General features: G+C 36.6%; 1 protein-coding gene across 1 annotated transcript in view; it reads right to left on the bottom strand.

Moving 5' to 3' along the window:
- Positions 1-261: 261 nt before the first annotated feature.
- The window catches only part of Rpn2 (Regulatory particle non-ATPase 2), a 36,714-nt gene continuing 22,709 nt past the window's right edge, over positions 262-14,266 (bottom strand). Inside the window, exons 10-11 of the mRNA XM_071584274.1 lie at positions 6,572-6,787; positions 262-330 (exon numbers count right to left, since the gene is read on the bottom strand). Coding sequence (XP_071440375.1) covers positions 262-330; positions 6,572-6,787 — 285 coding nt within the window. The remainder of the gene's footprint in view (positions 331-6,571; positions 6,788-14,266) is intronic.

Genomic DNA, 14,266 nt, shown 5'->3' with positions numbered 1-14,266 from the left:
TAGAAAGAACTGCATATACCACAAAATCGCTTGCGGGCACGTATTTTTGGATATCATTATGGCGGAGAGAAAACTCTAAAAGCCCGAGTAAAATAAAAATATCGCATGAGGGCATCATTTTTCCCCATTGCAAACGTCATTTCGTCGTTGCGAGTAAAAGAAACAATAGCGCCCACGAAGACCAAATTTCAGCCCTCGCACTTTCAATAACTCGTGAGAAATAACAAACCGTGAAGAATTAAAAAAAAAATCGAATATCACCTACCTGAATAGCAGAAATCCTAGCCCCGTGACGGCAGCACGGCGGACATCATCGTTGACATCAGACACCTGAAAAATAAATATGGAAATAATGTAAGGATTCCTAAAGCCAAATTTTCCCGAGAGAGTGGCAGTCACAGGCAGTTTTCACTACAGTGAAAATATTACTAATGACACTCTTTTGGGACTTATATTGTGGAACGATACCATTTTAGCAAGAAATATTAAGTAAGTTTTTATGTTTATTTTTCTTTCCTTAAAAAATATCCCCCAAACGATCACAGATCAATCAAAAACCGATACGCAACGCAAGATATACAAATTGGGGCATTCCTCTACGTCCGTAAGAGCTTTCCCCGTCAACTTAGGCAAATGTGGAAATGGCGGATACTGAGTCATTTACGTCCTCCAAGAGTAATTCAATATTCGTCACTCGCCGTATTTGGAAAGTCTCGGGCTTGACAGACACTGAAAATGGAGTTAGCATACATCAATAATTCGCGAATACACAAAATTCACGATTATCCAAATCGTATATATGACGGAAAATAAATCATTTGTTTAAGAGAAAACATGACGAGTTTAAATTATAAAATAAATAAGAGAAGTTCAAGAAATTAATTATTACATGAATAACAGCCCTGACAATAACTTAATTTGAAAGAATAATTGATTAATATATTCGTTAGCCCAAATCACAAGTGAAACAAGAGGATATAGGTAGATTGTAAGCAAATCATATGAAGATTGAAAGGATTATCGAAATAGCCCGTTCGTATTTAAAATGTATACCCCCAACTAACATCCTGAACATCGTAACAGGTTGAATAACAAAAAAAGGTCGTATCGCTGAGTATCCAAATGCAAAACCAATTAGGAAGTATATCCGTTAGTAGGTGTAGAGACCAGCTTCTCTTTCACCTGACCTAATTTGTTTGCAATAAAGAAAAGGAAGAAACGGCGCAAAATAAACCTAAGGGGACATAATTAAAAACATAAGTCAACGATGGCGAATTCAACGAACGTGTTGCACTCGTCCCACGCGAGGAAAAGCTCAGTATGCCAATAAAGGACTTAAATAAAACTTCTGCTCATTTCACCGTAAGCATTTATACACAAATTTGAGAGGCACATTAATTAAAAATTGGTACAGACTGGCTCACTGCAACACCGATCAATATGTTGCAAATTTTGAATCGAAAAACGTTAATATTTTCTTGACTAAATCCGAAGCGATAAAGGCCGCCCAAAAAGCACTACTGGTGCTTGCAAAAATATTCCACCACAAAGGTAAGCATTCAAACAAAAAATGAGATCGGACCAAGAAGTATTTATTATTAATTGTACTATATAAATAAAACTGATAAGAGAGTATCCTCAGAACCTTTTACAACATATAAAAATTTACTTCAGGAAAGGGCCATACTCGCTAACGGAAGATAACATCATTGAACTACACGAACTAGCCCCAGACGGGGAAGAAAGAAATATGAAATATCAAGTATGAAGTGATAGAAGATGGAGATAATGGAACACTTTTTCAGGATTCATGACTGGAAATGGGATTACAACGGCAGCCATTCAAAGGCGGATTTTCAGGGAAAATTATGGAGACTATTGTCGAACAAAAAAACCTACGAAAAAAGAAGACCATGACATCCAAGAAAAAATGAAGGATTAAGGTGAAAAGAGCATAAGAAAAACAATATGACACTTTAAGAATATATTGGAGAGATACATCACCTCCACTAATAAACCTCATTTACCAAATATACACAAACTTTTCTCCTTGCTTTTTCGTAAAAAGATGTGTTCCGAGAAAATGGTATCCATTTTTTGTAGGTCTGACCTAATAAAAATAATTCCGCTTTCAGTTTTGGCACGCAATAGCGAGGCATTTCTCAAAGAAGTATATTCTAGACCTTTAAGTTCGCGTGGTAAGAGAAATGAAAAAAAGTACACGAGCGAAAATAACATGCGGCATTTATATATATTATTTATACTCCATGTGGCCCGTAAGAGTACGGGCCACATGGAGTGGCGTTAAGCTCAGGCAAGATGGGAAGATAAATTAAATCCACTGCAATCACAGGAACATTTAATTAGCACTCGTTAGGGGCCTTTTACGTTAGATTACAAGACACGAGACACCGTCAAGACAAAGCCACACGAACCATCTTTCAAAACTTTGGTATAGGGTTGAAGAAAAATGAATTGAGACTTAAAAGTGTACACATTAAAGCTATCATAATTTAAATTCCGCTTTGTCAATACTTGCATCTTAAGATGGATATCAAATAAAATAAAGTCGCTTGACTAACAAATATTCTTTTAGCTGGTAAATATGCAAGATGCCAAATACATCAGTTGAATGCGAAAATCAATGAACTTCTACTAGTTAATTTTAAAAGAATTATATAAATAATTGTATTTTATTGTCCCAGGGAAAAGTATTATCTGACTGCAAATGATTGTAGGCCTAATGAATTAAACAAATCCTAGAAACTCACCATTGATTAGGAAAATAACCAGCTATTTTAAGACATGTGTTCACAAATATAAACGAGATTTCATTCGATGCATTTACCGATTAAGTTTTTCCCGTCAAATCAGAACTATCTAACACCAAGATATACCGACGGACAACAGCTTTTTTTAGCGCGCATTTGTATAGATGTTGTGAAAGAAAACATTTGACACAAAGGAATCAGAATACTGTCCATTCAAGTTAGAGCGGCAAAGTAAAAAAAAAAATTCAGCAGCGTCTTGTGATTTAATCGCAACACTTTTCCCTAACACTTTATCTCTTATAAAATTCCTCGCTTGAAAGCCCTTTTCTTTCAAGGGACTCACAATTAGTTTTCGTTGACGACGCAGAGAGCGAAACGGTTCCGCCATTTTTACAAGATAATTTGGGAATTTCACTCGCCGTAAGCTCAAAATATTTGAGATTTTAAGTTAGCCGTTCTAAATAAAATGTCTTTCCTCGAAATTGGTTCAGGAATTTCTCACAATACCCAAGTCAAAATCTTTTTCCTTTTTACGACCCACGATATAGCCGCTTCAATGGTTTATGGAATGCTTGTGATAATGCAACGATAACATCGCTTTTCCTATCATGCGGTTCATTTGCTTTCAAAAGGGTATTTCGCTGCTCTTTGTGAAACAAAATGTTAAAATGGCCACGAAGAAAGAAGACCGTAAGGTAGTAGGCAGTGATCACCCGTCCGGGATCATCGTTCCACTCCAACAAAGAGATTTTATGGCGGATTCCGAGTCTGTATAAAACAGACGTTAAACGGTCACATTATATCTGAATTGCAGGTACTATGCGCCACTTCCTTGGATCACAAAGTATCTAGCCTTTGAAAAAGGTTTATATTTATTTATCTCAATTTTGACATAGTGCCCTAGTAAATAGAACATTTGGGCACTGACCCAAGGGTCTCGGGTTGGAATTCCCAACGATGCCTTAGAACAAACTAGATAAAAACCAAGATTTCCAGCTAAGAAGAATTTTGCAGAAAACCCAGCGGTGGCAATGGGAAAGGAACTGTCCTTCCCCTTCTACCCGGAAGGTGTGAATTTCTCACAACTTCACCTTGGTTCGAAGTGAACTACACCCTCGTCCGTCAAAACCACCCGTTTGGTATCCAAATGTGAATAGGTGAACTTAACTTCAAACGGAAACGATTTCATGGTAAATCAAATTGATTGGAATAAGTCATGGATAAAAGCCTTGGCACCACAGATCCGAATGAAATGGAATGGAGGACTCGCTGCTTGATACGTGCATGATATTAAACAGCACATGCTCCTCCGATGAAGGTTTGAATTGTATAGGAAATAAATTCCTTTAGCTTGAGGAACACAAAATAAATTTTTAAATACCTAATAACTTGGAAGAGGACACGAAAATGCCTTTGATTTCCAAAATGAACCTAACTGACAACTGCTGTAATAATTATCCAGCTCACGTTCCATAGCCACGACAGTACATTTCCCATCCCCTACCGTTGGGGCAATTGACTATGTCATTGAGTAAATAACACGTTACTACAACATATTAAACCTGAAAGTGGAACGAGGGCATTTTCTCAATCCACCATGAAACTTCTCCGATAACTATTTCATTTCTTATCCATATGCTGTCTTCTAGACCAACTTCGGGCGTGAAGTGAAGTAAATTGTGGGATTACGCAGCAAGAGGAATAAAAAATTACCACTACCGTCCGAGACTGCCACATTTGTTAATGCCTTTTTCAGATGAGTTAGGCTTCATGCCTTCTTAGTTCGTGTTTCCATGCATAAAATCAATGAAAATTTTTTCTGCATTAAAAACAAATTCGTACGGATTTTTAATGAAATATTTCACACTCAATTGGGCACGTTAATTTTTCCAAAGAAAACTAGTATTATTACAAAACAATAATATTTTTGCGCCTGAACAGGTAAATTTGACTGCGACAACTCAGGAGAATATAAGGTGAATATTTCCAGAAAATATGTGAGCAGCATTGATGTTTTCGCCTTATTCTGTCTAATCTCCGAAGCGGAAAAATGTTACGAAGTAAAAATATACAAAGAAATACATATTCACTCCAGAATTCCACGTGAGTTTTCCTCCAACTTAAGGATTCTCGATTTATTTGGACTTTCAAATGCTCCAAGGGTCGCTGTCCGACCGGCAATTCAAGTGCAACGTTCACGTGGAAGGTTAACAAATATAAATGACCTGAGACCTGTCCGGTGTCACACATATGCATAAATGGCACATTGGCGTCCTTGTTAGGTGGGGAGCCAGTTTTATTTTCAGGAAAAGATAAAATCAGCACTAGGACACGGAGGCGAAGTATTTACAGTACTTATTTCACTAGCTGCTGCGCCCTTGCGCTGAATTTTTAACTGCATCAAGTATCGCATTAAAATTAAACATTTAATTAGAGACTGAAAATGAGAAGTACCATGAAACGCGGTGTTACGGCAAAACACAGAAAAATTATTTTTTACGTATTAAAACGAACTCCACAAACTAGTTGGAAATCATGAGCATCAGAGGGTTGGTCCACGTCATTGTGATTTTTTTTAACCACACGAACTTGTATCATCATCCGTGCATCATGCATCCGTGGTATCCCTTTAGTCACTAGTACGCTACGATTATTTCCATTCCAGAAAAACTGTGCTGACACTTCATTCAAATCGCGATATTTGTAATATTTGCGTCGCATTTTAAGTCTTTCCGCATCATGGCTCACAAAACACTTAAATACATACATCTCATTACGTTGTGCATTTTGATAGTTTGCTCATAATATATGCAAGAGAATTGATGGTTGTTTCTAACCGCTTAAACCCCAAAAAATCAAAGACGAAGGTGCAGTCGATGCAGTACATCCAGTTCACAGAAATGACTTAAAAACGGGAAAAGCCAACGAGTCGTTTGGCATTTCATATTTTATTTATTCCATTGTTATAAAGTGTCTCGAATTCCGACAGAATTTCCTAAATCAATTCCAGGCGTTTTCCGAACAAAATGTGATTAATAATAATTTCCAAGTAATAGCAATGAATGAATAAATATGATTAAATAAAAATAAGTAAATAAATGAGTAAACAATACAATGAATTCGTTATTATGATAACAAAGTACGAAAAATATATTAATAACGAAGCATAAACGAGGTGGATAATACAAGGGGAATGAACAAATATTAGCATATAATGAAGAGGGTAATACTAATCTTTGATAATTAGAATTAAGGAGTTTCTTACTATAGAACCTACATTCGAATAACATAAGATACACTTATAATTTCACAATGGCATTCCAAACAAAACCAGATCATAATTAAAAATCTTTAAACATTATTGGAAACTGAAATTGTTAATCAGACATTATACTTTAACATAATATTAAACCTTTACCCATGTAATCGATATTTGAAATACATAACGTCAAAATATGTATATCCCTAGATCCTGACGTAATCAAACCCCTCAAATCTACTATCAACCAGCAGATTTCGAATTGAAAATTAGTAGCGAAGGCGACTTTTGAAATTATAATTTAAAAATCCCACGGCTAATATTATGAACGGGAAAAGTTAGCTACTTCTGCTGATTAGTCAATTATTTCAATGAAGACGGGAGGCTACGTGACGCTGTTCGTAATTTTATTCAGAAACAACGACAGAACTCATTTGCGTTCTTCAATTTCCGTAAATATTGTTCCCATAATAGTAACAACACGATTATCAAACTCCCAGCTACATAAATACGGAAAGAAAAATGTGAAATTTGAACTTACGGCGACGTGGAGGAGCTTCCTGATTGCTCTGTTGTTTCCAGTGCCGCAGAAGGCCATGGCAATGGTGTACATGCCTGACCGCCGGAGGATTGGGTCTTTGTCTCGCGACAAGGAGGTCACGAGTGGATCAGCCTCCTCGAGTCGGCCGTACGTCGTGAGGGCTATGCCAACGGCTAGCCCTCGGAGGATCTTCTCGTGCTGCGTCTCTTGTGCGTACTGAGAAAAGAGAAAACATAGAACAGTGAGCAACTACAAGAGAGAGGAATTTACGTACTATTTTAACCACGGAAGGATAATATACTACTGTAGGCTATAAGAGAAAATCAGGGAGATTTTTATTACCATTTTCGTTTCCCAAACAATGTAATTACATGATAAGCCATATCATACATAAAAATAAGTTTGCCAAATTATAGTGAAATCAGAAAATTTTCCGTTTTATTTAACATTATAAATAAAAAACACCCTTAGAAACATGTTGATATAAATACATCGTTTTACATGTTTGGAAAAATTCGTTCAGTGATTAGTTTTCACAAGAATTTCCTTGCGCATTATCGATTAAAATGTGAACGGGACCCGAATTTCAAAATAAAGGCAATTCCCGCAATTTTTATTACGTAGTATATGTATTTTGGGGAGAAATAAAACGTGAAAGGATGCGGAATTTTAGTGGAGGGATCGTTTGAATAAAATTAACAGTATAAGTCGTAATTTCCTGGAAGGATTTCGAATTTTATTATAGGAACTTAATAATTGTCCACGATTTCATCAAAACACGCCACACGCTTTACACAACACTTTAGAACACTCACGCGCGAAATTACGCATATGAAATGGACTATCATAATTTGACTTATGAAGGACAAAAGGGCTGGGAAAGGAACGCTGCCGGAGATGTGAAGAGTTCCGAGATAGGATTACCGAACCCCACTGGCGATCTGAAGAAATTTATGGACAGAGGGCAACAGGGAGGGAGTATTCCAGGATACTTAAAATTTGATGTGGGTACCAAAATACAGGAAAACAAAGGTGTCTGGAAAAAACCCTTAACGTTACTAGCGACGGTGTTGGAGCCTAGGAAGGAAAAATACAATGGAATTACCGGGGCGAAAGGTTTCCAAACGTATATTCATTGCAGAGCATGACTCTCTTTACCTTAAAGATGTTTATCTGTCCTGTTGACATGAGCTCTTAAGGCTCGGCATCTAAACTCTCTCACAAAACAAGAAACAAATTGACTCGGGATTAAAATATTAAATCAAATATCCGTAGTTGAATCCGTTTTTATTAGGCCCGCGGAGTCCTTGGACCGCCCCAAGACAAATAAGAATTGAACTGCATTATATTCGAATCCTCACGAATTGAAAGTCATGATCCGAAAGCATTTAAATTATAGGATCATAACTACAGGTGTTACAAATATGTTCACGGGCATTCTCTCCACAAATTACACGAAAAAGTCTTAGATTTACTTCTAAAGCCACTGACAGCAGAAAATAAATCCTTCGAATCGAACTTCACTTTATACCTACGTGGAACACCAAAATAAAACACATCATCCAACGGAGATATTTCTCGATATGAGTCCAAGGAGATCCAAAATGTGAACAAGAGATCTGAAGATCGTATCCAAAGCGACTAGCTAGGAGGTTAGCGAATACACGGCATAACAAGTAGGCCGTGGCATAATTTACCCTTGAGTGTTGGTGCGCCGTTGCCATGCAATAGATGACTAAGGCCGCCAGAGCTCTATAACATCAAAGAGAACAACTTCCATTAGGGGATTTTAACGAGAAATCACGCAACTCGCATGGGGAAGCAGCAGCATTCATTGTGCAGTTCACCCTTGAATAAGGGATTCTCTTCATTGCCATTTCACCTGGTAGGGGGACTTAGATAACCACCGCACGCAAAACCCAGTAATTGGTGTTCATGCAACCGCCAGTCAAGGAGGAACATTTACGCCAAGAAGAAATCACCGCGGAAACAAGCGCACGATGGTTCAAGTAGCCAAAATGCATTGGATTTCTGAAGACACAATTGTTTCAATTATTTATAGCTAAAGCTCATAATGTAGCTCGTCAAACACTGCATATACGGAGAATCATGAAACTCGAACATAATATTTAACGAAATTCACAGCGAAACAAAAAATGGGGAATGATCGAGAAAGGTGATCTGACATCTAAGAGAAATAATTACAATATGGATTGTCAATCTGCGCTGCGTAGCGCATGGAATCTATTTTGTTAACCCTATTGACCTGTTTAGGTGAAGCTGATGTTACTATACAGACAAGCAAACAAAGAATTACCAAGAAAATTCTCCAGCCGGGCTAATATCGATAAACGAGCTTATTGAGCCCATGCGCCAAATTGAATGCCTCAGTAAGGTATTTACTCGTAAAATATTTTATAACATGATATTATTCAGCTGAGATCATGAAACGTATTATGAAAGTTCAATTCGTCGCACAAAACACAAAATGAAGTCGAAATATTCTAATTGGTCGAAGAAAAGAACTCTCAGAAAACTGAAAACTATTACCGAACGTTCTCAATAAATTACCAGCCAACGTCAATTTTAAAGAGGCTTTCCTGAGTTTAACAAATAAATAATATTTTTTACACCAATGAGGCAAGTAAAAGACAAAAAAATCCTGAACTCTTCTTCTTTACCTTATTCACTACACTTAGTTAATTTTCGTCTTTAATATTTGCATGTAAAAGGGTCAATGCCTATGGTTTAGGATATGAAGTTTAACATACTATATAAAATGACACATAAGTGGTTCTTCTTCCAAACAATAGGGTCCACCATAAAGATGAACATTGCACATCTAGTTCTATAAGTTGACGAGATCAGGACTAAGATGGGAGACCAAATGATTTCACACCACGTCAAAATATCAGTTAATATTCTGCGGCCTGTCGCTTCTGAACTGCCATTCATGAGCCTTCAAAATTCATTAAGTAAAACATACAGTGATACGCTGTGACGGATGATGTGAACTTATTAAAAGAAACATTTGTTAGAAATAGCTCATCAACATAAATCACACTGTCACAATGACAATGAGATTTTTTTAAATTAAATATTCCAGCCTAAAGACCAAAGTTTCAACATGAGCTGATATGCATAATGACGAACTGCGTGACGCCAATTGACTGAAATTCATGAGGTCTTAAGTCCACCAACAAATATCGCCAAGAAATAAAGGAAACGAATTCACGTCCAAAACTATTTGTTTTGGATAATTTATTTGCGAAATAAAGAAGTTTTTACGGCCTTACTACTTGAAATAGTACGAGGCATTAAACAGGTATTAGTTCCTCATTCACATTTGCGCCAAACAAGAATGTAAATTCTTCCTCCCCTTACTCTCTATGTAACACCCCATTTCGTACATGATCCATGATATGAGCGGCATTAGTGACAAATGGAAATGAGAGACGTTTATAGCCGAACATCTGGCATTATCGTTGCATTGCACTTCGGTTTCTTACTCCAGAAAGGTGTCTGACAGCACCAACTGAAAAACGGAATACGCTACACAGATTATGACATGAAATTGAATACTTTCCCACAATAAGCAGCAAACTTAGGTTTGCCGGGGCACATTTTTGTTTCAGCCAAACATATTATTTAAAAAAAACACACAATCGTGACTTTAGAGAGCTTAAGAAACATTCAGAAAGATAAGTACTTGTTCCATGCATAAATCTGAATGAGTACAAAACTTAACCCGCAAAATTTTAAAATACAATTTACTCCACGTAAAACCTAATTTATCATGATAGCTTGAGACGGCCTCAAATGGTGAACGCACTTCGACTTTTGCCAAGTCAACAAAATTATTGCTGAGGGTAAAAAAGAAACTTTACACTTCCACAATAAAGATCTTTATTGTGGATGTGTTAAGTCGTTACCCTCATGCTGAGGGAATTCCACAAAGTTAAATCTGAAACTTATGTTTATAACATTATTGCTATTTGCCTCCATTATTTATTGCCTCCAGCGCCTTTTAAAAATTTGTTTTTTGTCTTTCAAGGGTGCCGCTTAAAATTATTGTCTTTCCATTAATTACAATACTTTCATACCACTAGGCTATGGTAAATAATAATGATTCTCATTCGTCCAAGGATATTAACGCTTACTCTGGTTATCAACATATACGTTCCAATAGTATATTCAGAGCTATAGAATTGTTATTATAACTATTAGCGACAACATCTTTGCCCAGTAGAATGTTTTCAACAGCTCTTCTTCGTACTATGAACGTCGACGTCCCCTCAGTTAAGACTATCAACGTCTCTAAGGTAATGTCAAAATAATCTTATCCTTAAAGTAATAACCATATCCAAGAATAAAGTAATTAGAATTATCGCCATTTATGTTCTTATGTTAATTAAATAAAGTAAAAAGTAACAATGTTTTTTCAATTCTTTAAAAATAACTTGTGCATAATTTATACTTTTGAAAAGAGCTTCTACCATCAATGCCAATCTATTCTCAGCATTAACATCATGCTTGACTATTTCAAGTTATTCAAAAAACATTTGCATTTGAACTTTGGTAAATCAGAGAAATTGACTTTTGAAAAGCCTTCGTCACACCCCATTTTACAAAGTTATAGCGCAAACGCAGCACTCCAAGCTACCAGATGTGCTACCTGTACTTTCCCAGTCAAAATTATCTAAGGAAGCCAAAGAAAGGCGACGATAAACTCGGCAGAAGCAACTTCAATTTTTTGCAGGACAATCTTTAGAAGGAAGATATAAATTAAACTAAAAACGAATATTTTAGCACTACACATAGTAATTCGAAGATTTAGTCAAGCTGCCACAACATCAAAATGGCCAAAATATCACGTTCGATAAGTATCGAGAAACACGTAAAAAGGATTATGAAATTAACTTTCACTTTCGTTTTTAGAGCTCTAGGGGTCACTGCCGTTCCCGAATAATTGTATCTTTACACCTTATCCATAAACACGTAGCTAATCATATTTCCTGAAAAACCGAAGGTATGATAACATGGTAAAAGTTTGGAAGGGAATGAGTAGCCTTGGAATTGTTTAAAAGTTTAACCACGAGAGGGGAAGTGCGAAAATGAATACCCTGAGCAAGGTTCGGGAGCGGAAAGAGGATATGACGAAGTGGAGAGGTTATTGATTGAATAGCCGATAAAGGGCTCAGGGTGGCAGAATTGAGAATTACTAGAGAGGCTTGAGCATCAGCTATCACTCTCTCATCACACAGAATTAATACACCACTGATCTTTTTAGATGCTATGGGAGTTTATTAAATCAACGCGGTCAATAAAAGACAACTTTAGTGACGTAAGTGAAGCAGCGTCTACACGATTTCGTAAAATGATGTGACACACGTTACGGTTAGATCAGTGCTTCGATTAGGGATGATACAGATTTTGCCATCCGTTTAGAAGAAAATTCTTATGAAAACCAATCCAAATCCAATATACACGTGTGCATTTCAATTATTAACTATCCATGTCTCTGTAAAAAGTCCACTTACGCAGCATAAAAAAAGGGCAAAATGTTAACAAATTAGAAAACATTGTTTTCTAAAATCAATATCTTATTGAAGGGGTATGAACTTGAAAATATTTAGCCGAGATGCATAAATAATATCACCGCCAAAAATGAAATTATTAGCATGCACCTAAAACATAGAAAGAGCAGTGACGACCTAAACTGCCGCGCGATGGAAAAAAAGCACAAGACAAAAATTAAACACTTGACACAAAAATATAGAAAAAAATCCGATAAGGCAAGGAAGTCATTTTTTCAAGGCCCCAAAATGTATTCAAAACAGACAAGGTTCTCGCTGAATTTCGAGGACTGCTATTTTGTCAATTATCAGAGTGCCATCTGGAGAAATATTCAAACTACAAACCCTCCCACGTTGGAGTCCGATCCGTCAAGAATTACAATCACCTCAGAATTACAAATAACCCTCTTGAGAACTACTCTCTAAAAGAATTGAACTAACTCCCTTGAAACGACCACATTTATTCAAATTAATCTCCGAGCTTATGCTGACATTTGAGTGATTGATTTGAGTTGGTATTCTGCGTTGTTTTCAGGAATACATTAAAGACAGGTCGATAATTTGCGGTTAAGAAAAATGGAAATCCTCTTCACTGCGTTCAGAGATTAGAAACACCGATCTCTTGAGGTGTGAATTCCGACTCCCAGCCTGAAAACCTGTACACGAGGGAAAGATAAATAAAAGCCGACACATCGTATATCCTTCAGTGTCAACGTCAGTGAAATATAAAAATTCGGTGCGGGTTATTTGTCACTTGTGAATTACCGCCACGGGTGAAAAAGGGAAATAGTTTTACCGCTGCAAAGTGTCACGCCGCTACTTCCAAAAAAAGATAACCAGTAAAGCGCATTAGCCATCGAATGGCAATTTAAAAATACGTATTTAGAAGGCTAAAAAATAATAGAAAAAAAAACGAAAAGTAATCAAAACACACACACATATATCTTTATATATATATATATATATATATATATATATATATATATATATATATATATATATATATATATACTATATATATATATATATATATATATATATATATATATATATATTTATTTATTTATATAAAAACCATTAACACAGTAATCAACCCGAAGGTCGGTTTAGTAGGTGATGGTAGAGATCACCTACTACTACTGAGCCCTATACGGCGTGTGAAAATTCAAACATCAGGGTAGGGGGGCCAGTTCATATATACGTATACACATATACATACTATATAAACACATATATACACACAGTTTTTGTCGGCATACCTAAGACACAGTACTGGTGTAAGTAATTAACTGAGGCAGAGGCGGATCTACGGAGCGGAATCCACCGATTGGGATAAATACTATTGGAACAAAAGCCTATATTTGGCAAGATGGTTTTGTTCTTATTGATGAAGTAGTTATTACAATTGCTATTAGTGCGATAGACCAGCATCCTCATGGTCCACTCAACAGCGTCATTTGCCAGGGCCGAACCGCAGCTCTATATCCACAGGCGGATACAAGAGTTCGGACAGAGGATAGCAGTCATTATTTTGACCACGCATGTAGTCAAGTCTAGTTCGCCTCGTTGCAGAGAGTTAACAGGAACAAAAACGACCATTCAGCATTTATTAGGTGCATTACGGTCATGAAAGTATCAAAATGGAGTCACCGAGTTATGCCGTAATTCGCATGGCCAAACATATTGTCCTCCCTCGTGAAACGTAGCTCCTTAAAATTTATTTTTCAATTGACTTTTGTTACACTTATTCTCTTCCTCGCAGTTCTAGCCATTTGGACATAGCGAGAGTATTATTGTTCTAAAACACGTACATTCATACATTCATGGAATACAGAAATAACAATTTTTCAATATTAAATCGAAAACACACGAGTACCTCAAAAGTGATGTTAGATTATATCTATTCTGAGACTTACACAAGCAAATGTTCTTGTGATACAGGCGTCGCTCGTTGTACCGAAGGAATACAAGGATTTTAAAATGGCATACATGCGCATTGTCCTTTAAGAGTAACCGCTAAGGATACCAGCGAGGAAACTTTTTATTACAGCTTATGCGACTCGCGAAATTGACCCCGATGATAAAGGATCCCCAACAAAACTTTCCATATATTTCCGAG

Source organism: Hetaerina americana, unplaced genomic scaffold, assembly GCF_022747635.1.
Source record: "Hetaerina americana unplaced genomic scaffold, ioHetAmer1.1.p SCAF_17, whole genome shotgun sequence".
In the NCBI taxonomy this organism is placed as follows: Eukaryota; Metazoa; Arthropoda; class Insecta; order Odonata; family Calopterygidae; genus Hetaerina; species Hetaerina americana.
The sequence above is the reverse complement of the archived record's forward strand: the minus strand, read 5'-3'. Positions and strand labels throughout refer to the sequence as shown.